General features: G+C 49.1%; 2 protein-coding genes across 3 annotated transcripts in view; one reads left to right on the top strand and one right to left on the bottom strand.

The window, feature by feature from the left end:
- The window catches only part of RAB37 (RAB37, member RAS oncogene family), a 71,868-nt gene that overhangs the window by 26,447 nt on the left and 21,216 nt on the right, over nucleotides 1–24,205 (bottom strand). The gene's annotated exons all lie outside the window — the stretch shown is intronic.
- Nucleotides 10,393–22,424, top strand: CD300LF (CD300 molecule like family member f). Of its 2 annotated transcripts, none has more exons than XM_004040934.5 (6): nucleotides 10,393–11,677; nucleotides 13,034–13,142; nucleotides 17,659–17,771; nucleotides 19,912–19,934; nucleotides 20,270–20,404; nucleotides 20,879–22,424. In XM_004040934.5, the coding sequence occupies exons 1-6, from the start codon at nucleotides 11,320–11,322 to the stop codon at nucleotides 21,032–21,034; spliced, it is 894 nt and encodes a 297-aa protein (XP_004040982.4). In that variant the 5' UTR covers nucleotides 10,393–11,319; the 3' UTR covers nucleotides 21,035–22,424. The 2 variants fall into 2 exon arrangements, with proteins under 2 accessions (XP_004040982.4, XP_004040981.2); XM_004040933.5 differs by having other exon boundaries at nucleotides 13,079–13,142.

Consider the following 24,205-nt stretch of genomic DNA (forward strand, 5'->3'; position numbering starts at 1 on the left):
AACAACCTTGGAGTGGACGCCCTGGTGACAACCAGCTCCGGGATTCTCTGCTTTATCAATTCTTCATTGTCAGCACTGAACAGGATCTAAGGGCTGTTTTCTCTCTCTCTCTCTCTCTCTCTCTCTCTCTCTCTCTCTCTCTCTCTCTCTCTCTCTCTCTCTCTCTGCCCCCTCCCTGACCCTGACACAAGGCAGCATGGCTTATATGAACCAGGCCTGCGTTTGAATCTTGGCTCTGCCACTTACTAGCTATGTGACCTTGGACATGTCACTTGCTCTCTGAGTCTCAATTTCTTTGAAAAATGAGAACCGCATCACCTTTCCTCTAGATTTATAGTGAGGATTCAATGTAATAATGATGGAAAATATGAAACATAGCACAAGTGGTTGGGAAAGATAAAGTGCAATTGGAAGTGAGGGGAACTAAAAGGGCTCAGGAATGGTTTCTGAGAAGAGTTATGAGTCAGAGGGTCTGGCCACAGGCAGTTCTAACAGACAGTGCTGTTCCCTCCTTGTTGCTCATGCCCAAGAGAGGAAAGCTTACCCCATGACCCTCGATGCATCTGCCCCTTGTTTTTCAGGGCAGCCCCCATTCCTGGTCCTTTTTCCTGGAAGCCAATGGCTTCCCTACTGCAGAGGGCTGATTGCTCTCTGTGTATATGCATGGTGCCCTGGGCAGAGGACCTATTGACATGCAGCAGGGACCAAAGGGCTGGCCAAGCCCTCACCCCGGATTCTTGACCTACTTTATGGTCTGCAGATATGTAAAGCGAGACGCCATCTCTGGCCACGTCCTGGAAAAGCCATGGCTTATCAGCTGCTGTGGTTTTCTGTGCAAATAACCCTCTGCACACCCACTCATTCCTGATTAGGGTGTGAGGGGTTTGCGTCCCTCTTTGAGACTCACTCCCTTGTCAAGATGTCACAGGGTGTACGTGACACATGGCAAAAGTGGCTCCAGGTGCAGAAGGTGAGAAAGGTCTAATCCTTTTATTTATTTTTATTTATTTATTTATTTTGAGATGGAGTTTTACTCTTGTTGCCCAGGCCGTAGTGCAATGGCGCGATCTCAGCTCACTGCAATCTCCACCTCCTGTGTTCAAGTGATTCTCCTGCTTCAGCCTCCTGAGTAGCTGGGATTATAAGTACCCACCACCACACCCAGCTAAGTTTTGTATTTTTAGTAGAGACGGGGTTTTGCCATGTTGGCCAGGCTGATCTCGAACTCCTGACCTCAGGTGATCCACCTGCCTTGGCCTCCCAAAGTGCTGGGATTACAAGTGTGAGCCATTGAGTCTGGCCCTTCCTAATCCTTTTATATCCCCAGTCCCGACCCTAGGGACTTGCTAGGGTCTTGATGGGAAAGGAGAGATGGGGGATGGACATGATTGTCAGAAGGAGAGTGAGGGGCAAAACTGGTCCTTCCTTTCTTCCTTCCTTCGTTCAACAAATAGTTATAAGGTGACGGGTGGAGCGAGGGGGTAATAGTTCTGAGCAATGAACTGGTTTCCTCAGGTAGACCCCCTGGTACAATGGACAGGTTTCTGGAAGATTCCAGATGTAGGCATCCGTGGGATCTCACCTGGTAGGCTGGGGTACAGCAGTAGGAGCTTCCTTCGTGTTCTCAGGACAAAGCGCCTCTTGTCACTGGGCCAGTAGTTCCCTGCTTGCATCTCCCGTCTCTCTGAACCTCTCTGTGCGTGCGTGTGTGTGTGTGTGTGTGTGTGTGTGTGTGTGTGTGTGTTTAAAGAGACAGCGTCTGCTCTGTTGCCCAGGCTGGAGTACAGTGAACAGTGGCTCAATCATAGCTCACTGCAGTTTCGACCTCTTGGGCTCAAGTAATCCTCAGGCCTTAGCTTCCCAGATTGCTTGGACTACAGGCGTGCATGACTCTGCAGAACTAATTATTATTATTATTATTATTATTATTTTTGAGACAGAGTCTTGCTCTGTTGCCTAGGTTGGAGTTCAGTGGTGTGATCTGGGTTCACTGCAACCTCTGCCTCCTGGGTTCAAGTGATTCTCCTACCTCGGCCTCCCGAGTCACTGGGATTACAGGTGCATGCTACCACGCCCAGCTAATTTTTGTATTTTTTAGTAGAGATGGGGTTTCGCCATTTTGGCCAGGCCGGTCTCTAGCTCCTGACCTGGAGTGATCTGCCTACCTTGGCCTCCCAAAGTGTTGGGATTACAGGCATGAGCCACCATGCCTGATTTTTTTTTTTTTTTGTGGAGATGAAGCCTTGCCATGTTGCCCAGGCTGGTCTTGAACTCCTGGCCTCAAGTGATCTTCCCGCCTCAGCCTCCTAAAGTGCTGAGATTACAGGTGTGAGCCACCGTACCTGGCCTTGTAGTCTGGGGTTGGATACCCAATCTCCTCATAGCTGCCTTCCAACCTTTGGTCTGGAATCTCTCCTCTGGCTTTCTGACTTTGGTCCCCAAGTGCCCCTCAATCTTCTTGAACTTCTGGCCTTCTGGGCTCCCAAGCATCTGGCTACACCTGAAGCTCCAGGTTTAGGACATCGTGTCTATCAGCCGTGGCTCTCCAGGACCCCTCTGGTGGAGCCGCGTGCCCCTGCCCCCAGCCAACCCACCAGGTTTGGAGGATTGGATAAGGGCTGGCCAGACCCAGTGGGTCTGTCTGCAGGTTTCCACATGACAGAGGAGCCACGAAGTTCTCTTTTTAGAGAACCCACGGTGGCTGTGTACAGAGAGGTACTTCTCAGAAGCTTATGATTCCTGTGACCCCTTGCATTGTCAACTGCCTCGAAATTTCACCCTTTCCACCTCCTTCCTCTTTTTTTTTTTTTTTTTGTTTTTTTTTTTTTGTTCGAGACAGAGTCTTGTTCTGTCACCCAGGCTGGAGTGCAAGTGGTGCGATCTCGGCTCACTGCAACCTCCGCCTCCTAGGTTCAAGCGATTCTTCTGTCTCAGCCTCCTGAGTAGCTGGGACTACAGGTGTGCGCCACCACGCCTGACTAATTTTTGTATTTCTAGTAGAGACGGGGTTTCACTATGTTGGCCAGGCTGATCTTGAACTCCTGATCTCGTGATCCGCCCGCCTTGGCCTCCCAAAGTGCTGGGATTACAGGTCTGAGCCACCGTGCCCGACCAACCACCTCCTTCCTCTTTCAGTCTCTTTCACCCATGGGAAGTGACTGAAGGAGGAAGTTCAAGGGCGAGAGTGAGTGCCAGCAGAAGCCTGGGAGATGGAGCGCAGTCTGTAGTTTGTTCCTGCTGTCAGGCTCCACTGAGGGGAACGGGGACCTGTCTGAAGAGAAGATGCCCCTGCTGACACTCTACCTGCTCCTCTTCTGGCTCTCAGGTGAGCGGGCCTGGGTCTGTCTTCTTGGGGAAGCTTAGCAAGCAGGAGGAGGTGGCTGAGAGAGGGAAGAAGGGACCTGGCCAGAAGGTGTCCTTAATGGCATGAGCCTTGTGCGTTTCATCCACATACCCACCATTCACCTAGCATTTCCGTTGCCAAGGCAGGAATACAGGGCATGGCCTTCATAATGAAGCCAGTGCAAGGCAGAATTCCTGACCCCCAGGGGCTGATCATGTGAAATGGACAGACTGTAGGCCCCGCCGGCCAGGGAAAAGCAGAGGAGGAACACGGGCTGCTCAGGAGAGCAGGCGACTGTCTGATCCTGGACTGGGTGATCTGTCACCTGCGTGGAGGTGTTCTGAGCAAGGGCAGGTGTCAGGGAAGAGGTGAGGCTGGAGGGCTCTGAAAGGAGGGAAGAGGGAGTTTGCTGGGCAGAGAGAGAGTGGTGGTTCTAGGCATTTGGGGCAGAAGGAAATAGTAGAAGTTGCTGAGGGACCGGAAAGGTCAAGAGGAGATAAGACTGGCAGGGACGTAGAGGAAAGGAGGGACTGAGATGTGGGCAGAGCCAGAGGGCAGGAGACACCTTAAGTTGGTGCATACAATTTTGATTAAAAATGAAGGGAGGCCAGGGAAGGAGGCTCATTCCTGTAATCCCAGCACTTTGGGAGGTTGATTGCTTGAACTCAGGGATTCGAGACCAGCTTGGGTAACATGTGGAAACCCTGTCTCTACAAAAAGTACAAAAATTAGCCAGGTATGGTGGCATGTGCCTATGGTCCCAGCTACTTGGGAGGCTGGAGGCTGAGGCATGAGGATCACTTGAGCCCAGGAGTTGGAGGCTGCAGTGACCTGTAATCACACTACTGCCTTCCAGCGTGGGTGACAGAGCAAGACTCTGTTTCAAAAAAAAAAGAAAAAAAAAAAAAGAAAGAAAACAAAAAAATAATTTCAAGAAGTGAGAAGTGATAAGTACTGTGAGGAAAACAGAACAAGATGATATGTTACAGTGGGACCCAGGTAGGGGGATGCTGTAAGTCAGGTGGGCTGAAACAACCCCCCTGAAGAGGGTCCCAGATGCCTGTCCGAGCCGAGACCTAGGAAAAGGATCAGACGCAGGATCGGGACCAGCTTTCCAGGCACAGGGAACAGTAGATATGAGGGCTCTTGTGTAGGAATGAGCTTGGACTGGGCACGTCTGAGGAAGAGGGAGGTCAGCACGGCTGTGCCTCATGCTTCAGAAGATCCTGGTGGGACAGATTGGAGAAAAGGTCTTGGGGAAGAAAGTGACTTGTCCAGGACTGCTAGGCTGGTACAGGAAGAGCAGGGAGTGGCTCATGGACACTTGGCCCCAAGTTTCAGCATGTAAGTGGAGAAGGCAGACTTTGGGTGAGATGTTATGAAATGCATTGGCACAGTGAGACCAGGACAGGTATGGCTGCTTTTTTTCTGACATCTGGAAATGAGAGAATTTGGTAGTGAGCAGATGTGAGAGTCGTGTTGGGAGTGGGAGTGGTTTGGGACCTCTGTCTGAAGTGGGCAGAAAAGCCAGCAGGCACAGCTATGGGCGCCAACATGGAGCCCGGATACCACTGTGAACCTTCATGCATCAGCTCTTGCCAGCCTCTCCTGCAGAACTTCCACCCACAAGCAGCAGGTGTGCTTACCCTGTTTCCCTCTTCTAAATAATTTATTGTTTTAAAACACCCAAGAAAAAAAATACCCATCCGGAAGTTCGTTTTCTGTGAGAAAGGAAGGTTTTTTATTTTTTTTGAGTTGGGGTCTCAGTCTGTTGCCTAGGCTGGAGTGTGGTGGCATGATCATAGCTCACTGCAGCCTCAACTCCTGGGCTCAAGTGATCCTCCTGCCTTGGCCTTCTGAGTTGCTGGGATTAAAGGCATGAGCCACCGTGCCTGGCAAGGAACTTTTTTTTTTTTTTTTTTTTGAGACAGAGTCTCGCTCTGTCACCCAGGCTGGAGTGCAGTGGCGCGATCTTGGCTCACTGCAACCTCCGCCTCCCAGATTCAAGTGATTCTTCTGCCTCAGCCTCCCAAGTAGCTGGGATTACAGGTGTGCCACCATGCCTGGCTATTTTTTTTTTTTTGTATTTTTAGTAGAGATGGGGTTTTACCATGTTGGTCAGGCTGGTCTCGAACTCCTGACCTCAAGTGATCTACCCGCCTTGGCCTCCCAAAGTGTTGGGATTACAGGCGTGAGCCACTGCGCCCAGCCTCACTGTGCTTTTTTTCCATAAGTCTTTATTGTTTCTGTTAAAGTTATTCCTAGGAATTTAATACACTTTTATTGCTAATGTAAATGAGCACTTTTCTACTTTACTTTCCAACTATTTATTAGCAGTTTATAGGAAAGCCATTGATTTTTACATGTTTATTATTTAGCCACTCTATTAAATTCAATTATGAATTAAAATACTTTTTCATTTAAAATTAAAAAATTTTCTCTAACTTATTTCCCTTTTGATAATTATACATTTTATGTTTTTCCTTATCTTCCTATATGGATTAAAATTTCCAGGCTGGGCACAGTGGCTAACGCCTGTAATCCCAGCACTTTGGGAGGCCAAGGCAGGCGGATCACAAGGTCAGGAGATCCAGACCATCCTGGCTACGGTGAAACCCCATCTCTACCAAAAGTACAAAAAATTAGCCGGGCGTGGTGGTGGGCGCCTGTAGTCCCAGCTACTCAGGAGGCTGAGGCAGGAGAATGGCGTGAACCCGGGAGGCGGAACTTGCAGTGAGCCGAGATTGAGCCACTGCACTCCAGCCTGGGCGACAGAGCCTGACTCCATCTCAAACAAACAAACAAACAAAAAAGAACTTCCAGAATCATGTTATTATACATATTGGGAATTCATGTTTTGTTTATGATTTCAATAGGAATGCCTATAGTATTTCACTGTTAAGAATAATTTGGCTGGTGGTGCATGATGGCTCAAGCCTGTAATCCCAGCACTTTGTGAGGCTAAGGCAGGCAGATCGGTTGAGTCCAGGAGTTTGAGACCAGCTTGGGCAACAAAGTGAGACCTTGTCTCTCCAAAAAAAAAAAAAAAAAAATTAGCCTGGTATGGTGGTGCATGCCTGTGGTCCTGTCGTCCCAGCTGCATAGGAGGTTACAGCAAAAGGATCACTTGAGCCCAGGACATGAGGCTGCAGTGACCCATGTTCGTACCAGTGCACTCCGGCCTGGGTGACAGGTGACCAAGCAAGACTCCATCTCAAAAAAAAAGAATAATTTGGCTCTTGGTTTATGGTGTCCTAAAAGTCTTTTTAATTGTGGAAAATAAAATGTACAAAAAAGTGCATAAAACTTCAACGTCCATGTTAACAAATTATTATAAAGTACATATGAATGTCTCGCACTAAGTGTGGTGCTTGCTGAGGTTTTTGATAGACAATCTTTATCAGATAAAGGCAGTTCTCTAAGTTTGCTAAGAGTTTTAAAAAAATCATGAATGATTGTTGATTCCTATCAGGTACTTCTCTCCGCACCTAAGATGATCACAAGATTTTTCTCCTTGACTCTGTTAATATGGCATATTACCCTTATTGATTTTCTTTTCTTCTTCTTTTTTTTTTTTTTGAGTCAGTCTTGCTCTGTCTCCAGGCTGGAGTGCAGTGGTGTGATCTTGGCTCACTGCAACCTCCGCCTCCTGGGTTTAAGCGATTCTCCTGCCTCAGCCTCCCGAGCAGCTGGGACTACAGGCGCCCGCCACCAGGCCCAGCTAATTTTTTGAATTTTTAGTAGAGACGGGGTTTCACCATGTTGGCCAGGATTGTCTCGATCTCTTGGCCTCGTGATCCGCCTGCCTCGGACTCCCAAAGTGCTGGGATTGCAGGTGTAAACCACCGTGCCTGGCCTCCTTATTGATTTTCCTTTTGTTTTTTTGAGACGGAGTCTTGCTCTGTCGCCCAGGCTGGAGTGCAGTGGCGCGATCTCGGCTCACTGCAAGCTCCGCCTCCCAGGTTCACGCCATTCTCCTGCCTCAGCCTCTGAGTAGCTGGGACTACAGGCGCCCGCCACCACGCCTGGCTAATTTTTTGTATTTTTAGTAGAGACAGGGTTTCACCGTGTTAGCCAGGATGGTCTCGATCTCCTCACCTCCTGATCCGCCCGCCTTGGCCTCCCAAAATGCTGGGATTACCGGTGTAAGCCACCGCGTCCAGCCTCCTTATTGATTTTTTAATGTTAAAAACCATTTTGGGTGTTTGGCATAAACCCAACTTGGTGATAATGTTTTATCCTGTTTATGTATCACCAGATTCCGTATGCTGATCTTTTGTTTCAGGTTTTTGCATTTATGTTAATGAGTGATATTTGCCTACAATACTTTCTTGCTTTGCCCTTGTCAGGTTTTGGCATCAAGATTATGTTAATCTCGTGAAATGGATTTGGGATTTCATCTTCTTTTTCTATGCTCTGAAAATTATCTATAAAATAGACATTATTTCTTCTTTACGTGTTTGGTAAATATTTCCATTGAAGCTGTATAGGTCTGGAGTTTTATTTGGTGGAAGTTTTAAACAAGGGATTTGATTTATTTAAATATAATAGCTGTGGAATGATTCAGGTTTTCTATTTATTTTGTGCTGATTTTAGCATATTGTATTTTTTTCTTTTCTTTCTTTTTCTTTTTTTTTTTTTTTTTGAGATGGAGTCTTGATCTGTTGTTCAGGCTGGAGTGCAGTGGTGTGATCTCGGCTCACTGAAACTTCCACCTCCTGGGTTCAAGCGATTCTCCTGTCTCAGTCTCCCAAGTGGCTGGGGCTACAGGTGTGTGCCACCACGCCAGGCTAATTTTTGTATTTTTAGTAGAGATGGGGTTTCACCATGTTGGCCAGGCTGGTCTCGAACTCCTGACTTCAGGTGATCCACCTGCCTCGGCCTCTCACAGTGCCTGGCCTGCATAATTTTTTCTAGGAATTTGTTTATTCCATCTCAAATTGTAAATTCATCGGCATAACATTGTTTAAATATCCTTTTATTATTATATCCTTTTATCTTATTCATGGTTTATTAACTTTTTAATATGTGCAGGATATACAGTCATATACCACTTTTAATTTTTTTTTTTTTTTTCTGAGATGGAGTCTCACTCTGTTGCCCGGGCTGGAATGCAGTGGCACGATCTTGGCTCACTGCAACCTCCGCCTCCCAGGTTCAGACGATTCTCCCACCTCAGCCTCCCAAGTAGCTGGGATTACAGGTGCCCTCCACCACACCTGGTTAATTTTTGTATTTTTAGTAGAGACAAGATTTCACCATGTTGCCTAGGCTGGTCTCAAACTCCTGACTTCAGATGATCCACCCACTGTGGCCTCCCAAAGTGCTGGAATTACAGGTGTGAATACTGTGCCTGACCCTCTTTTGGTTTTAATTTGCATTTTTCTGGTGATCAGAGATGTTGAGTATTTAAAAATAGATCTGTTGCCCATTTATAGCTCCTCTTTTGAGAAATATCTGGTCAGATTCCTTGCCCAGTTTTTAATTAGATTATTTGTTTTCTTGTTACTGATTTGTTTGAGTTCCTTATGTATTTTGGATATCAGCTCTTTGTCAGATGTATGGTTTGCAAATATTTTCTCTCACTCTGTAGGTTGTCGCTTCATTCTCTTGGTTGTTTCCTTTGCTGTGCAGAAGCTCTTTGGTTTTGTGAATCCCATTTGTCTAGTTTTGCTTTTGTTGCCCGTGCTTTTGGCGTCCTCTCCAAGACATCATCGCCAAGACCAATGTTGTGGAGCTTTTCCATTAGGTTTTCTTCTGAGAGATTTAAGTTTCAGGTCTTACATTTACATCTTCTCTATTGTGAGTTGATTTTTGTATATGTTGTGAGATAAAGGTCCGGCTTTGTTCTTCTGGACGTGGATGTCGAGTTTTCCCAGCACTGTTTATTGAAGAGACTGTCCTTTCCCCATTGTGTGTTCTTGTCACAGGGCCTGCTTCTTTCCCCAGGACCCGGGCTGGAGTGGAAGGAGGGCTGTGCCTTCGCATGGACCCCCTGCTCTCCAATCCAGGCTGCCGTGGTCCTCACCCCTTCCCAGGGTCTCTCTGACACTGAGGGCCTCTGTCCACGCCGTTTGTTGTTGTGCTTGAACCGCTGGTTTTTGTTTTGTTTTGTTTTGTTTTGTTTTTGAGATGGAGTTTTGCTCTTGTTGCCCAGGCTGGAGTGCTATGGCACCATCTTGGCTCATTGCAACCTCTGCCTCCCGGGTTCAAGCGATTCTCTTGCCTCAGCCTCCCAAGTAGCTGGGATTACAGGCATGTGCCATCACGCCAGGCTAATTTTTCTGTGTTTAGTAGAGACGGCTTTTCACCATGTTGGTCAGGCTGATCTCGAACTCCCAACGTCAGGTTGGGAATTTATATATATATGTTCTTTTTGTTCTTTCTCTCATATTCTCATCTTTGAAAGATTCCGGATACAGGGAAATATTTCTTTACTTAAAAAAAAAAAAAGGCCGGGCGCAGTGGCTCACACCTTTAATCCCAGCACTTTGGGATATATATATATATATATATATATTTTTTTTTTTTCTTTCCTTTAAATTTTTTTTTTATTTTTAGAGTCAGTGGGTACCTGTGCAGGTTTGTTACATGGATATATTGCATGATGCTGAGGTTTGAGCCTCAATCAAACCTGTCACCCAGATAGTGAACATAGTACCCAACTGGTAGTTTTTTCAGTGCTTGCTCCCTTCCCTCCTCTGTTTTGTTCTTGCCCCTTTCCCTCCTCTGCCTGTTGTTCCCATCTTTATGTCCGTGTGTAACCAATGTTTAGCTCCCACTTATAAGTGAGAACATGCGGTATTTGGTTTTCTGTTTCTGCGTTAATTCACTTAGGATAACGGCCTCCAGTCACATCCATGTTGCTGCAAAGGACATGATTTTGAAGGAAAACATGTATTTTAAGAAAATACAGGCCAGGTGTTGTGGGGCCCGCCTGTAATCCCAACACTTTGTGAGGCTGAGGTGGGTGGATCGCTTGAGCCCAGGAGTTTGAGACCAGCTTGGACAACATGGCAAAATCCTGTTTCTACTAAAACTACAAAAATTAGCCAGGCGTGGAGGCATGTGCCTGTAGTCCCAGCTACTCGGGACGCTGAAGTGGGAGGATCAATTAAGCCTGGGAGGTGAAGGCTTCAGTGAGCCATGATTGAGCCATGATTGTGCCACTGTGTTCCAGCCTGGGTGACAGAGTGAGAGCCTGTCTCAAAAGAAAAAAAAGAGAAAAAGAAAAAAAAAAAGTAAATACTGCCTTACTGTCTATAATACCTGCTTTTCTACAAGGTGATAGTAATCAGGAGAATGTAGGATTGGCAGAAAGGTGGACATATAGATCAATGGAACAGAATGGGAAATCCATAAATTTGCAATTTGACAAAGGGGTCAAAGCAATTCATTAAAGAAAATGGGATCTGTGTTGTATGGATCCTATAGCACATGGAGACCAGTTGCCATTGCTGTTTTGATCAACTTCAAAGGCATTCATCCAGGGTGGTTTATTCCAGAACCACTAGAAATCATTAGGACCACCAGGACAGCCTCTCCACAGCCATCTGATGTGGCTGCCTCAGCTCGACCTCATGAGGGTCATCAGTGCTAAGAGTCAAGGTAAGACCCTGTGGAAATGGGTCTCCCGGTATTTCCTCCCCACCACACTGGACTAACACAAAGATGGCTGCAAAAGGACATTCCTTGAAATATACAGATTACCTTGGCCGTAGGGTGGAGAGAGGGATGAACTGCAGGAAGTTATTATTGCTTATGCCAATATTTTTATTTTTGGGGGGATCCGTTGTTGTGCTCTTCAGTGATTTTCCTGGTGGCTTTGACCCAGTGGAAAGCTGAAGGACAAAAGTTTTGTATGCGGAAGGTGTATTTCTTCCTTGACTGTTATTTAACCTGTGAAACTTGGATTTGGGAGCTATTCCCTAAACAGAAAGCTGTGGCCCTGCCCTTGGGGTGGGAGGTGACAGCACATGAATTTGTGTTTTCCAGGCTACTCCATTGCCACTGAAATCACTGGTCCAACAACAGTGAATGGCTTGGAGCGGGGCTCCTTGACCGTGCAGTGTGTTTACAGATCAGGCTGGGAGACCTACTTGAAGTGGTGGTGTCGAGGAGCTATTTGGCATGACTGCAAGATCCTTGTTAAAACCACTGGATCAGAGCAGGAGGTGAAGAGGGACCGGGTGTCCATCAAGGACAATCAGAAAAACCGCACGTTCACTGTGACCATGGAGGATCTCATGAAAACTGATGCTGACACTTACTGGTGTGGAATTGAGAAAACTGGAAATGACCTTGGGGTCACAGTTCAAGTGACCATTGACCCAGGTAAGAGGGAGTGTATATATGTGTGTGTCTCTCAGGGCCTGCTCTGTCCTGGTCTCTGAGGTCCTACTCAAGTGATTTAATTGTCACTGAGTGATCTATCACTTGAGTCCCGAGTCTCATAGAACGCTGACTGACCACCTGGGACTGGGGGAGCAGGGCCTCTCTTCAATGCCCCCATGGCTCCCAGGGCTCCCTCCATGACGGGATTAAGCCTTTCTAGGCACATTTTTTACCTCTGCACAGCTCAGTGCCTGAGGACAAGGTGATGGTCCCAGTTTCAGCCCATGGGCCAAAGGGATGCCTTCCCATGGTACCCAGAGACCCCAGTCCTTGCCATTGCTTTTTGGAGACCTCTGGTGCCCAGGTGTGTCCTGCTTTTGGTGGAGTTCTGGGCTGGGGCTTCATAGCTGCTGTTCCCACCTCCCATTCCATATCTAACCTGGGGGAAAAAAAGGCTCAGCATAGTCGGGGTGCTGGGGTCTAATTCCCAAATCCAGAAAGGTCTTCACAGTCAAACGGCTGCATTCCTGGTCCCTGACATCCCACCATGAGCCATTTATGTGTGTGGATTTAATGATATTTCTTTCTATGTCCTTCTAGAATGCAGACACTCCTGGGAGCGTTAGCTCAGGGGTCCCAGCGCTTTGGTTTGCACGGGTTTATTTGTCGGGCTTGTTCTGCTGTCCCTCAGAAGATGAGCAGGACGGCTCAAGGGCCCTTGTGGCATGGAAGGAGCACCACAGTCCTTGGGGCCCCAGGTTGCACCTGGAGCCTCTGGGGCATGTTCTAGTTTGCAAAGTGCTGAACGTGCATTGTCTCAATGGGTCCTCACAATACCCCTGAGAAGGGGGCATCCCCATCATTGAAGTTTTGTAACTTGCCCAAAGTCAAAGTTCTTCCTGAATATGATGATTTCATTCAGGGCTGGTCCTGACCTTTGATGTCACAGATCTAGGGTCACTGTGCAAGTTCCCACTCTGCTCCTGTTGTTGCTGGATAAATAGGGCTGGGGGTGGAGATTGACCAAGGCACTGTCATAAGCAGCGGGTTGCTCAAGTTCAGCTGGTCTCCAGCTGCCCTTAGGCTCTTCCCAGCCCCCTCTAACCCTCCCAGGACCAGCTCAGCATCCTCCCAGGGCCAGCTCAGCACCCTCCCTGGACCCTGCCCAGCCCCACCTGCCTATGAGGCTCTGGAGTCTCCTAGAGACCAGGGAGACATGAGTGGTCCAGGCTGCAGCCCCTTCCCATAGTAGCAGTCCAGACCCCTGCCCAGGCTCAGAGCTGTGTGCAGGGCTGCGGGTGGGCTCATGGGCAGGGGTGTCTGCGATCTGGTTTATACACCAAGCATCAACTACAGCTCCGACTCCTGCCCCCACCACGCCTACCTCCACTACGTTTACAGCACCAGTCACCCAAGAAGAAACTAGCAGCTCCCCAACTCTGACCGGCCACCACTTGGACAACAGGTAAGCCAGCTCTGGTTCCACTGTGGCCTACTTGGCCCAAACTCCTCCAATGGAGAACTCTTTGAAGTCCCAGTTTCCAGCCTGAGCTTTGTCTGGGACCTGCACGCTCCTTGGTGAGGATGAGGAAGCTGGGAGCCCTTCCCACTTGCTGTCAGGCCACACGGTGTCCTTTCAGTCTCCACAGATCCTTCCTTCTGCAGCTCAGTGCTGTTTGTAGGTTCATTCATTCATTCGCCCCACTTTTACTGTGTTATAATAACTTCTACATGGCTGCACCATGCTGAGCTCTGGGGATACAGACATGGACTGTCCCCGCGGAGCTCAGTGTGGGAGACCGATGAGTTGGCAGTCAGTGAGGACGGTGTGGCTCATGTGAGTGTGGGTGTGGGGTCATGGAGCCGCAGGGATGACTCTTGGTCCAACTTCTGGGAGGACAAGGAAAGGAGGGTTTGGGGAACTCCTGTTTCCCTTAATTTTCCTCTGATTACTATTATGGCAAGAACAGTGATGCCGATAGTTTCTCACATCTCTAGAGCACCTGACAGCTCACAAAAGGCTTTCCTGTGCATTATTTTGTTTTCTTTGACCTTTCCTACAACCACCCCATGTGGAAGAATGGGCAGATACAAATGTGCCCATTTTACAGAAGAAGAAACTGAGCCTCAGTCCCTTCCTCAGTGAAGGGTGGTGCTGGAGCTTGCATGGAAGTCTCTGGGCTCTACACCATAGCTTGGGTCATGCCTCTTAGTGCCCTGCCCAACCATCTGCAGTCAGCTGGGCTTTCTAGAAGAGGAACGTCCCCTTTAATTTCCTCCTTTCACTCTCCTTGGCCCTCTTGACTTTGTTTTTAGGTATGTCAAGTGCCAAGTTCTCCTTTTGCTGGGACCTTGCCACAAAAGCCCTATGGGAGGTCCCCGGTATTCTAACCACCTGAGACCCTTCTACTCCCCCTCTCCCATTTGCCTTCTGTTTTTTTTTTTAAAATTAAACTTTTTAAAGTTTTATTTTTTTTTAATTTTTAGAGAGAGTCTTGCTCTGTAGCTCAGACTTGAGTGCATGGTGCCATCTTGGCTCACTGCAACCTCTGCCTCTCATGTTCAAGCAATTCTCATGCCTCAGTCTCCTGAGTAGCTGGGGGAACTACAGTCGCCCACCACCACGCCCAGCTAATTGTTTTTTTTTTTTTTTTTTGACGGATTCTCACTCTGTTGCCCAGGTTGGAGTGCATTAGTATGATCTCAGCTCACTGCAACTTCCACCTCCCGGGTTCATGTGATTCTCATACCTCAGCTTCTTGAGTAGCTGCGACTACAGGCGTAAGCCACCATGCCCGGCCAATTTTTAGTACCGATGGGGTTTTGTTATGTTGGCCAAGCTGGTCTCCAACTCCTGTCCTCAAGTGATTTGCCCACCTCAGCCTCCCAAAGTGCTGAGATTAAAAGCATAAGCCACCTTGCTTTGTCCCCATTTTTCTTTTTCCTAAGCAAATCAGTACAGGATACCCTCTGATTTGAAAGTTTATTTTCTACCAAACTGCTTTGAATAAGTAATAGTTAAGGTTATTTATTTATTTATTATTTTATGAATCGAAGCCTTATGTAAGTGCCCAATTAGGGCCTTTGATTAGCATGAGATGGTTTGTTCACTCATTTATTTAACACATAACTCTTGAGCACTCACTCTAGCCTGTCACTGTTTAGGGGAATTAAAAAGGGTGCAAGAATGGACCAAATAATCAAAATGCCTGCCCTCGAGATACTTACAATCTAGAGCTAATTAGTGTAACCAAATAGGGTTGATGCAATTAATTGACTGATGAATTTCTTTCTCAAATTTCTGCACATCCAGTGATGAAGGAGATAATCCTTATATTAGTTTGCTTGGGTTGCCCCTAACAAAATACCTCAGAATGGGGGCTTAAATCCAAAAATTTATTTTCTCACAATTCTGGAGGCTAAAAGTCTGAGATCAAGGGGTCCACAAGGTTGGTTTCTTCTGAGTCCTCTCAGCTTGTAGATGGCTATCTTTTTCCTATGTGTTCATGTGGTCGTCCCTCTGCGTGTGTCTGTGTCCTGATGTCTTCTAATGACACCAGTCATAATGGATTAGGGCCTGCCCCAGTGACCTCACTTAACCTCAGTCACCTCTTTAAAGATCCTATCTTCAAATACAATCACATTCTGAGATACCAGAGGGTGGGACTTCAACATATGGATTGGGGTGGGGGGTGGTGGTGTACAATCCAGCCCAGCCCACAACAGTTTTTTTTGCTGTTTGTTTGTTTTGAGACGGAGTGTTGCTCTGTCACCCATGCTGGAGTGCAGTGGCAGGATCTCGGCTTACTGCAACGTACGCCTCCCGGGTTCAAGCGATTCTCCTGCCTCAGCCTCCCAAGCAGCTGGGAGTAGCCAGGATTACAGGAATGCACCACCACACCTGGCTAATATTTTGTATTTTTGGTAGAGATGGGGTTTTGCCATGTTGGCCAGGCTGGTCTCGAACTCCCGACCTCATGTGATCAGCCTGCCTCGGCCTCCCAAAGTGCTGGGATTACAGGTGTGAGCCACCGCGCCCGGTCGAGTGATTCTTGAGCAAAGACTGGAAGAGGTGAGAAAGTGAGCCACACAGAGCTCTGGAGGCAGCATGTTCCTGGAGAAAAATGCAACTGGAATAAGGTCCATAATGTGGGGATGTGCCTGGAATATTTGAGGAGCAGCAGGAAGTGAGGCTGGAGTGAAGCAGGCAGGGGTGAGTCGTAGGCAGGAGTGGAGGCCATTGTCAGCCCTGGCCATTTTCATGGGCTGAAATGGGGCTGTTACGGGATTTATTTATTTATTTATTTTATTTTGTTTGTTTGTTTATTTATTTATTTATTGAGACAGGGTCTTGCTCTGTCGACCAGGCTGGAGTGCAGTGGCGCGATCTCAGCTCACTGCAACCTCTGCCTCCTGGGTTCAAGCAATTCTCCCACCTCAGCTTCCCAAGTAGCTGGGACTACAGACACACGCCACCCCACCCGGCTAATTTTTGTATTTTTTGGTAGAGACGGAGTTTCACCATGTTGGTCAGGCTGGTCTTGAACTCCTGACCTCAAGTGACCTGCCTACTTCAGCCTCCCAAGTTGCTGGGATTACAGGTATGAGCCACTGTGCCTGGCCTGTTGCAGAATTTTGAGAAAGAGAGGGGTGTGCTTTGACATTTGGTTCACAGGCCCCCCAGCTGCTGTGGCAATGATCCACTACAGTAGGGCCTGTCAGTGTCCTGTGGCCGCCATTACGAGTGGCTCAAAGCAAAAGAAATACGTTCTCTCACAGCTAAGGAGGCCAGGAATTGGAAATCAAGGTGTCACCAGGGCTGTTTCCACCCTGGGGGCTCAAAGGGAGAGTCTGTCTCATGCCTCTGTTCCAGCTGCTGGTGGGCGCCTGCGATCCTTTGTGTTCCCAGTCTTGTGGTGGCATCACTCTGATCCCTGTCTCTGTCATCTCATGGTCTTCTTCCTGTGTGTGTTTGTGTGTCCAAATTTCCCTCTTGTAAGGACACCAGTCGCTGCAGGGCCCATGCTAATCAACTATGACCTCATCTTAACTTGATTACATCCACAAATAGGTCACATTCACGGGTCTGAGTGGATGTGAATTCGAGGGGAAGAGGACGCTATTCAACCCAGTAGAGAGGGCAGGTGTAGGGGCAGGAGGTGTTTTAGGAGTTCTGTTAGGCTTCTAGACACATTAAAACCACCTCATGGAACCCTTTTCTCCTTTTAAAAACTATGTTTTGTTAAGGCCGGGCGATGTGGCTCACACCTGTAATCCCAGCACTTTGGGAGGCTGAGGTGGGCCGATCATGAGGTTAGGAGTTCGAGACCAGCCTGGCTTACATGGCAAAATCCTGTCTCTACTAAAAATACAAAAATTAGCTAGGTGTGGTGGTGGGTGCCTGTAATCCCCGCTACTTGGGAGGCTGAGGCAGGAGAATCTCTTGAACCTGGGAGGTGGAGGTTGCAGTGAGCCGAGATCGTGCCACTGTACTCCAGCCTGGGTGACAGAGCAAGACTCTGTGTCAAAAAAATGAAAAACAAAGAAAACCAAAAACAACTATCTTTTGTTAAAATTCTTAAATTTTAAAAACTTTTATTTTAGCTTCAGGGGTACATGTACAGGTTTGTTATATCGGTAAATTGCACGTCACCGGGGTTTTGTGTACAGATTATTTTGTCACCCAGGTAATAGGTATACTACCCAGTAGGTAGTTTGTAGTTTTTTGATTCTTTGCTTCCTCCCACCCTCCATCCTCAAGTAGGCCCTGGTGTCTCTTGTTCCGTTCCCTTCTTTGTGTCTATGTGTACTCATTGTAAACCCATCTTTGAGGATCCCCAGGAGTGAGGGTTCCCAGGCTGCAAACTACAGACCTGCAGCTCATCAGGTGTGTGGCCCTCCCCTGCTGCTGGGTGGGTGGGATTGGGCTGAGAGGCAGGTGGTGAGCCTGGGATGCAGGGGACGCTTGCCATTGTTTCTAGGCACAAGCTCCTGAAGCTCAGTGTCCTCCTGCCCCTCATCTTCACCATATTGCTGCTGCTTTCGGTGGCTGCCTCACTCTTGGCTTGGAGGATGATGAAGCGCCAGCAGAAAGGTGAGAGGACCTGGGTGAGGCTGGGCTGAGACTGGGCCAGGTGGCTGGGGATGTGGCATCTGGGAGCTACCTGGTCCAAGGGATTACCTGCACAATCTGGAAATGGCACAGTCCCAAAGGCGCTCGGCAGCTGGCAGTGCCAGGGGACCGGGGGGCACCCTGGAGCTTGCAGGGGAGCCCCAGGAGGTTTTGGCATTCGCCGGCTGCCCTGCACCTCCGTCCTTCCCCTTCTCTTCTCTCTGATCCACCTCCCTTTCTCTTTCCTGGATTGACTCTTGGTGGCATAGGTGGCAATGGTCTTAGGTGGGTGGTCCAGTCTGAGGTGTCTAGACTAGACGCTAGAGTTGGGTCTATGTGGTTGTCAAGGACGTACTGAGCTGACATGGAATGGGGAGGGAGAAACAGACACAAACACACCAGTGGACGCACACACACACGCGCGATCACGGGCACACACACTGCATGGATCCCACAGTGCATGTGCACTCATCACATTACACAAGCATGCACACACACACACACACAGCCCTCCAAGTCTGATCAGGAAATTGGAATGGCCTTTCCTTCTGTCCCTCCCCTGCCCACTGGACTTTCCCAGGCTGACCTACTTGCCCTTTGTGAACTAGCTCTTCAGGGAGGAGCCTCTTGGCGCAGGAGGCTACACTCACACATCATGAGGCCTGGCCTCAACAAAACCCCAGTTGTGTGAGAATGTGGCTTCACTTCCACATTCTCACACAATTGTACCTCTTTCTCTTCTAGAACAGCTGGGTCCTAGCTCTCACAGGGTTCCCTCCAACACTTCTCCCTCCCCACAGCCTGGGAAATCTTTCGCCTGGGAAGAGGGGAGCCTGACTCTCTGTTAGTTTGTTTTCTGTGATGCTTTTTCAAAATTAGAGCCTGACTCTTATTCACCGCTTTTTCTCCCAAATGTATTGCCCACGGCCTAAGGTCTAAGTGCTTTCTGTGTTCTCCAGCATCTAGACTTTTGAAACCAGGGGAAAACCCCCCATTTCTTTGTTGTCCCTACAGCAGGGATGTGGGGCTGGTGGCTGGGGAGGGGAGAAAGAAGACAGGGACCAGCAACCACCTGAAAATCGGTCCCAGTGGAAAAACAATCCAATCCAGTCGCTGGGTGCCATGGCTCATGCCTATAATCTCAGCACTTAGGGAGGTTGAGGCGGGAGGATCACTTGAGGTCAGGAGTTCGAGACCTGCCTGGCCAACATGGTGAAACCCCTTCTCTACTAAAAATGCAAAAAAATTAGCTGGATGTGGTGGCACACATCTGTAGTTCCAGCTACTCAGGAGGCTGAGGCAGGAGAATCGCTTGAACCCAGGAGGTGGAGGTTGCAGTGAGCCAAGATCGTGCCATTGCCCTCCGGCATGGGCGACAAGAGAGAAACTCCATCTCAAAACCAAACCAAACCAAACCAAACCAAACCAAACCAAACAAAATCAGTCCCTACTGTGCCGACCCAGCTTGCACATTCTACTCGGGGTTGGGGGGCAGCTTGGTGCATTCCTGTCTCTGCAGACAACTTTTACTGATGGAGCACCACCTGCCCAGCGCAGCCAAGCACCCAGGTTGTAAGGAAGGGACAGGCCCAGCCACCCTGCAGCTTACAGCCCACCTGAGGACTAACTAGAATTCAGTAGGACAAAGATGATGAGACAGACATAAAGCAAGTGCCCCCCGGGGGCCCGGGAGGGGGATTAGACAGCCTGGGTAGCTGCAGAAGACAGGCATGACTTTGAATTGACCCCTGAAGGATGAATCAGGTAGACAGACATGGTGGAATTCCAGGCCGAGTTGGGATTCTGCAGAAGCAAACTTACTCCCAGGGGAGCCGATGGCTGGCAGGGCCACCCGATCAGCTGAGTGCACAGTTCTATGATGTGGGGAGCAGGGGGCTGGGGTGTCCCTCTTTTTCAGGTGGAGAAGTGAAAGGTCAGAGAGGTGACATGACCAATGTCACAGACTGTGTCATCTGAGGAATCAGAATTAGAACCAGGTCCCTGTCTCTCAGCCTGGACCCAATTCACCTCTTTTCTTCCATATTTCTCTTCCCTAGACCTGGGGGTTCTTGTGAGTCTGGGGAATGGGCTTTCTAATTCTGAATTTTTGTTTGTCTTTTAGCAGCCGGGATGTCCCCAGAGCAGGTAAGATAGCCCCCAAGGTCGGACCAGAGAGACCAGGCAGCTTCTTTCCCCTTCCTCATTTTCCATCTCTTAGAAGGTCCAAAATATCAGAGAAGTCGTGTGCCAAAGTATCCTGCCCTCATGGCCCCTTGCAGGGCCTGGGGGCTGAGGGCCTGGAAACAGCCAGGGGGACAAGGGCTGAGGGGTACAGGAGCCTGAGAAGTGGAGGACACAGAGGGAAATGGGAGAGGGGCACCTGGGGAAGTGGAGAGGCTCTCGTCCCGTCCCACCATGGAAAAGGAACCTGTGTCCACAGACAGATCTTGTGACTCCCCAGCCTGTGTTCCCTGTCCCAGGTACTGCAGCCCCTGGAGGGTGACCTCTGCTATGCAGACCTGACCCTGCAGCTGGCCGGAATCTCCCCGCAAAAGGCTACCACGAAGCTTTCCTCTGCCCAGGCTGACCAGGTGGAAGTGGAATATGTCACCATGGTGCGTCCTCCATGGGGGCTGCTGTGAGGCTGGGGCAGGGGGACACAGGCCTGCCGTTGCACCCCGTTGGAGGGTGGGCTTTCTCCTGCTCATGTGGGCATAGAGGAGGCAGGTGTGGGGCAAAGCCATAGTCACTGCAGGACTCACCTAGGAGCTCCCCCAGGCAAGTCTCAGCCCTGGGGACACAGGGACTGGCAAACACAGTCCCCACACTGGGCAGCAGAGTCCCAGACAGGCTCAGTGACTTGGGATTCCACAGGAAATGTGCTGCCCTGGTGCAGGGTTGGGGGAGAATCTGTTCTGTTGTGGTTGAAGCTCAGGGTGCTTGGCAGAGTGAGGGGGGAAGCTGGAGGGCTTGAGTGGGATTAGAAGCCCTGAATGGTCCACCCCCACTATCCTCCTCCGAGGGCTCCTCTGCCCCGTGACCGTCACTTCCTGCCGTCCTCTCTGACCTGGAGCCTGCCTTTGCTGCAGGCTCCCTTGCCGAAGGAGGACATTTCCTATGCGTCTCTGACCTTGGGTGCTGAGGATCAGGAACCGACCTACTGCAACATGGGCCACCTCAGTAGCCACCTCCCCGGCAGGGGCCCTGAGGAGCCCAAGGAATACAGCACCATCAGCAGGCCTTAGCCTGCACGCCAGGCTCCTTCTTGGACCCCAGGCTGTGAGCACACTCCTGCCTCATCGACCGTCTGTCCCCTGCTCCCCTCATCAGGACCAACCCGGGGACTGGTGCCCCTGCCTGATCAGCCAGCATTGCCCCTAGCTCTGGGTTGGGCTTGGGGCCAAGTCTCAGGGGGCTTCTAGGAGTTGGGGTTTTCTAAACATCCCCTCCTCTCCTACATAGTTGAGGAGGGGGCTAGGGATATGCTCTGGGGCGTTCATGGGAATGATGAAGATGATAATGAGAAAAATGTTATCATTATTATCATGAAGTGCCATTATCATAATACAATGAACCTTTATTTATTGCCTACCACATGTTATGGGCTGAATAATGGCCCCCAAAGATATCTGTGTCCTAATCCTCAGAACCTGTGACTGTTACCTTCTGTGGCAGAAAGGGACAGTGCAGATGTATGTAAGTTAAGGACTTTGAGATAGAGAGGTTATTCTTGCTGATTCAGGTGGGCCCAAAATATCACCACAAGGGTCCTCATAAGAAAGAGGCCAGAAGGTCAGAGAGGTAGAGACAAAGTGATGATGGAAGTGGACGTGGGTGTGATGTGAGCAGGGGCCATGAATGCCGCAGCCTTCAGATGCCAGAAAGGGAAAGGAATGGATTACCCTGCCTGGAGCCGCCAAAAGAAACCAGCCCTGCCCACGCCTTGACTTGAGCCCATTGAAACTGATCTTGAGCTCCTGGCCTCTAGAATTGCGGGAGAATAAATTTGTGTTGTTTTTAATAAGCCACGAAATTGGTGCTAATTTGTTACAGCAGCAACAGGAAACTCATACGGTATGTGGCAGTTGCCCTTCCCTAGATGCTTCCCATGTAGTAACTAATTTAATCCTCATGACAAACATGAGGCACTTCTATTACTGTCCCCTTTTTACAGATGGGGAACCCTAGGGATGGAGAGGTTCAGTGACTTGAACCAAGTTTAATGGCAAGTAAGCAGATGAGTTGGAATTTGAACACATTTGACTCCAGAGCCTGGAGTCTGCACTGTTTGTATAAGGAGGATAGTGTGTATGTGCATGTGTCTGCATGTGTGTGTGTGTGTGTATACACATACACTGCTGCTCACACAGGGATCATGCTCATTTACAGATGCTGGACTATCTTTTTTTTTTTTGGAGACAGAGTCTCACTCTGTTCCCCAGGCTGGAGTGCAGTGGTGAGATCTCGGCTCACTGCAACCTCTGCTTCCCAGGTTCAAGCAATTCTCTTGCCTCAGTCTCCCAAGTAGCTGAAACTACAGGTGCCTGCCACTGTGCCTGGCTAATTTTCATGTTTTTAGTAGAGATGGGATTTTACCTTGTTGGCCAGGCTGGTCTCGAACTCCTGGCCTCAAGTGATCTGCCTATCTCGACCTCCCAAAGTGCTGGGATTATAGGTGTGAGCCACCACACCCAGCCAGACTTATTATCTTTATTTTAGCAATCTGACAGCCTTCCTTCCAGAAAGTACCCTGAACCCCACCACGTCTCATCATCTCTGTGGTTACCAAGCCCACAATGGTTGCTAGTCCAAGCAACCATTCCCTGCCTGGTCTTCCTCTTTCATTCTCTGCCATGGAGTCCATTCTCCTCCCAGCAACCAGAGTGATCTTTTCCAAGCACAGACCTGATTACTCCCTACTTATAGCCTTCTGATGGTTTCTCTCCCAGCCTGCAAGTTCTCAGGGGATCCATGGGCTGCTGGCTGCCCCTTCACCCCCATCTCCATCCACCCTCCCTCTCACAGGCTCTGCTCCATGCACACCAGCTTTTCTTCTGTCCTTCTAACAAGACTTGCTCCCTTCTTAGGGCCTTGGCATTTGCTATTCCTCCTTTCCAGAATGCTCTTCCCACAGACTGGTGAATAGTTAGCTCCTTTTTATCACCACATTTCAGCTTAAATGTTACCTCTTAGAAGAGGCCTTCCTTGGCCACTTAGGGGGCAGTGGCCCCTGCAGCCCATCTCCAATTTCTCTCTGTCTTGTTGCTCCGCTTTATTTCCTTTGGTGAAATGACTTACGTAGTGGGGTCTGTGTTTGTCATTTTCCCCATCTCCACTAGGCTGTGTGGTGCCTTAAGTGGGGACTTTGTCTCATTCACTCCCATATCCCCCGTTGCCTAGTTACTGTCTGGCAAATGGTGGGTTCTCAAATGTTTATTGGTTGACTCAATGAATAAGCAGTGTATTTGGAGTAGAAGGCAAGCTTGCAGAGCACAGGCAGCGGTGTTCACTATTCTGGCAGGGCAGTCCTGGGCCAAACAACCTAAGGAATTTCAGGATTGACTGCCCAGAAGCATGAAGTGGACAGACTCCTTTTTCCTCTCCTGAACATTGAGGAGAGATGAGGGGCTACGATGTCCTCTGGCTGGAGGACAAAGGTCTATCACTTCATCTAGGTTGATTTTTGTTGGACAGGGGGATTGTAGGGAGGGGCTGGGGATAAAGTGTCAGGGAAAGGCATCATGGCTTGGGAAGAGATGACGAGCTATCCCTGAGCACCACAGGCTGGTGACCCAGCAGGTAGGAGGCTGTAGGCATGTTTAGCAGTCCATATCAATGTGTCCTGGGGTTTGCCTGACTTCTCACAGCTATGGACACCCCAAGGGCATCTGGCATTGGTGACCTTGGTGGAGAGATCCTGCTCCCATGACCTCAAAGATCATTCCCTAGAATTTCAAGGGCTTTTCCGCTCTGGGGGACTTCACGGAGCCCAAGCAAGCTTGACTATTCTTGAGCTAGTCATCTAAGCTGGTCAGGTCAGAGTGAGACTGTTTTTGACACAGACTGTTTTAAATTTGCAGAGCAAGAAGCGCCCACAGAGAGATCTTAAAATGGAAAAGTTCAAAGCAGAGCCAAATTAGAGTGAGTCAAGGTATAAGAATAAAAGTCATAACATGGCCGGGCGCGGTGGCTCATGCCTGTAATCCCAGCACTTTGGGAGGCCGAGGTGGGTGGATCACAAGGTCAGGAGATCGAGACCATCCTGGCTAACACGGTGAAACCCCGTCTCTACTAAAAATACAAAAAAATTAACTGGGTGTGGTGGCGGGTGCCTGTAGTCCTAGCTACTTGGGAGGCTGAGGCAGGAGAATGGCATGAACCCAGAAGGCAGAGCTTGCAGTGAGCTGAGATCGCGC

This window comes from Gorilla gorilla, chromosome 4, assembly GCF_029281585.2.
Source record: "Gorilla gorilla gorilla isolate KB3781 chromosome 4, NHGRI_mGorGor1-v2.1_pri, whole genome shotgun sequence".
In the NCBI taxonomy this organism is placed as follows: domain Eukaryota; kingdom Metazoa; phylum Chordata; class Mammalia; order Primates; family Hominidae; genus Gorilla; species Gorilla gorilla.

Coding starts and splice junctions, on each gene's coding strand:
- CD300LF (XM_004040934.5), top strand. CDS start 11,320: ATGAATTTGTGTTTTCCAGGCTACTCCATTGCCACTGAAATCACTGGT. Junction 11,678..13,033: donor TCAAGTGACCATTGACCCAG/GTAAGAGGGAGT, acceptor CATCAACTACAG/CTCCGACTCCTGCCCCCACC. Junction 13,143..17,658: donor GGCCACCACTTGGACAACAG/GTAAGCCAGCTC, acceptor CATTGTTTCTAG/GCACAAGCTCCTGAAGCTCA.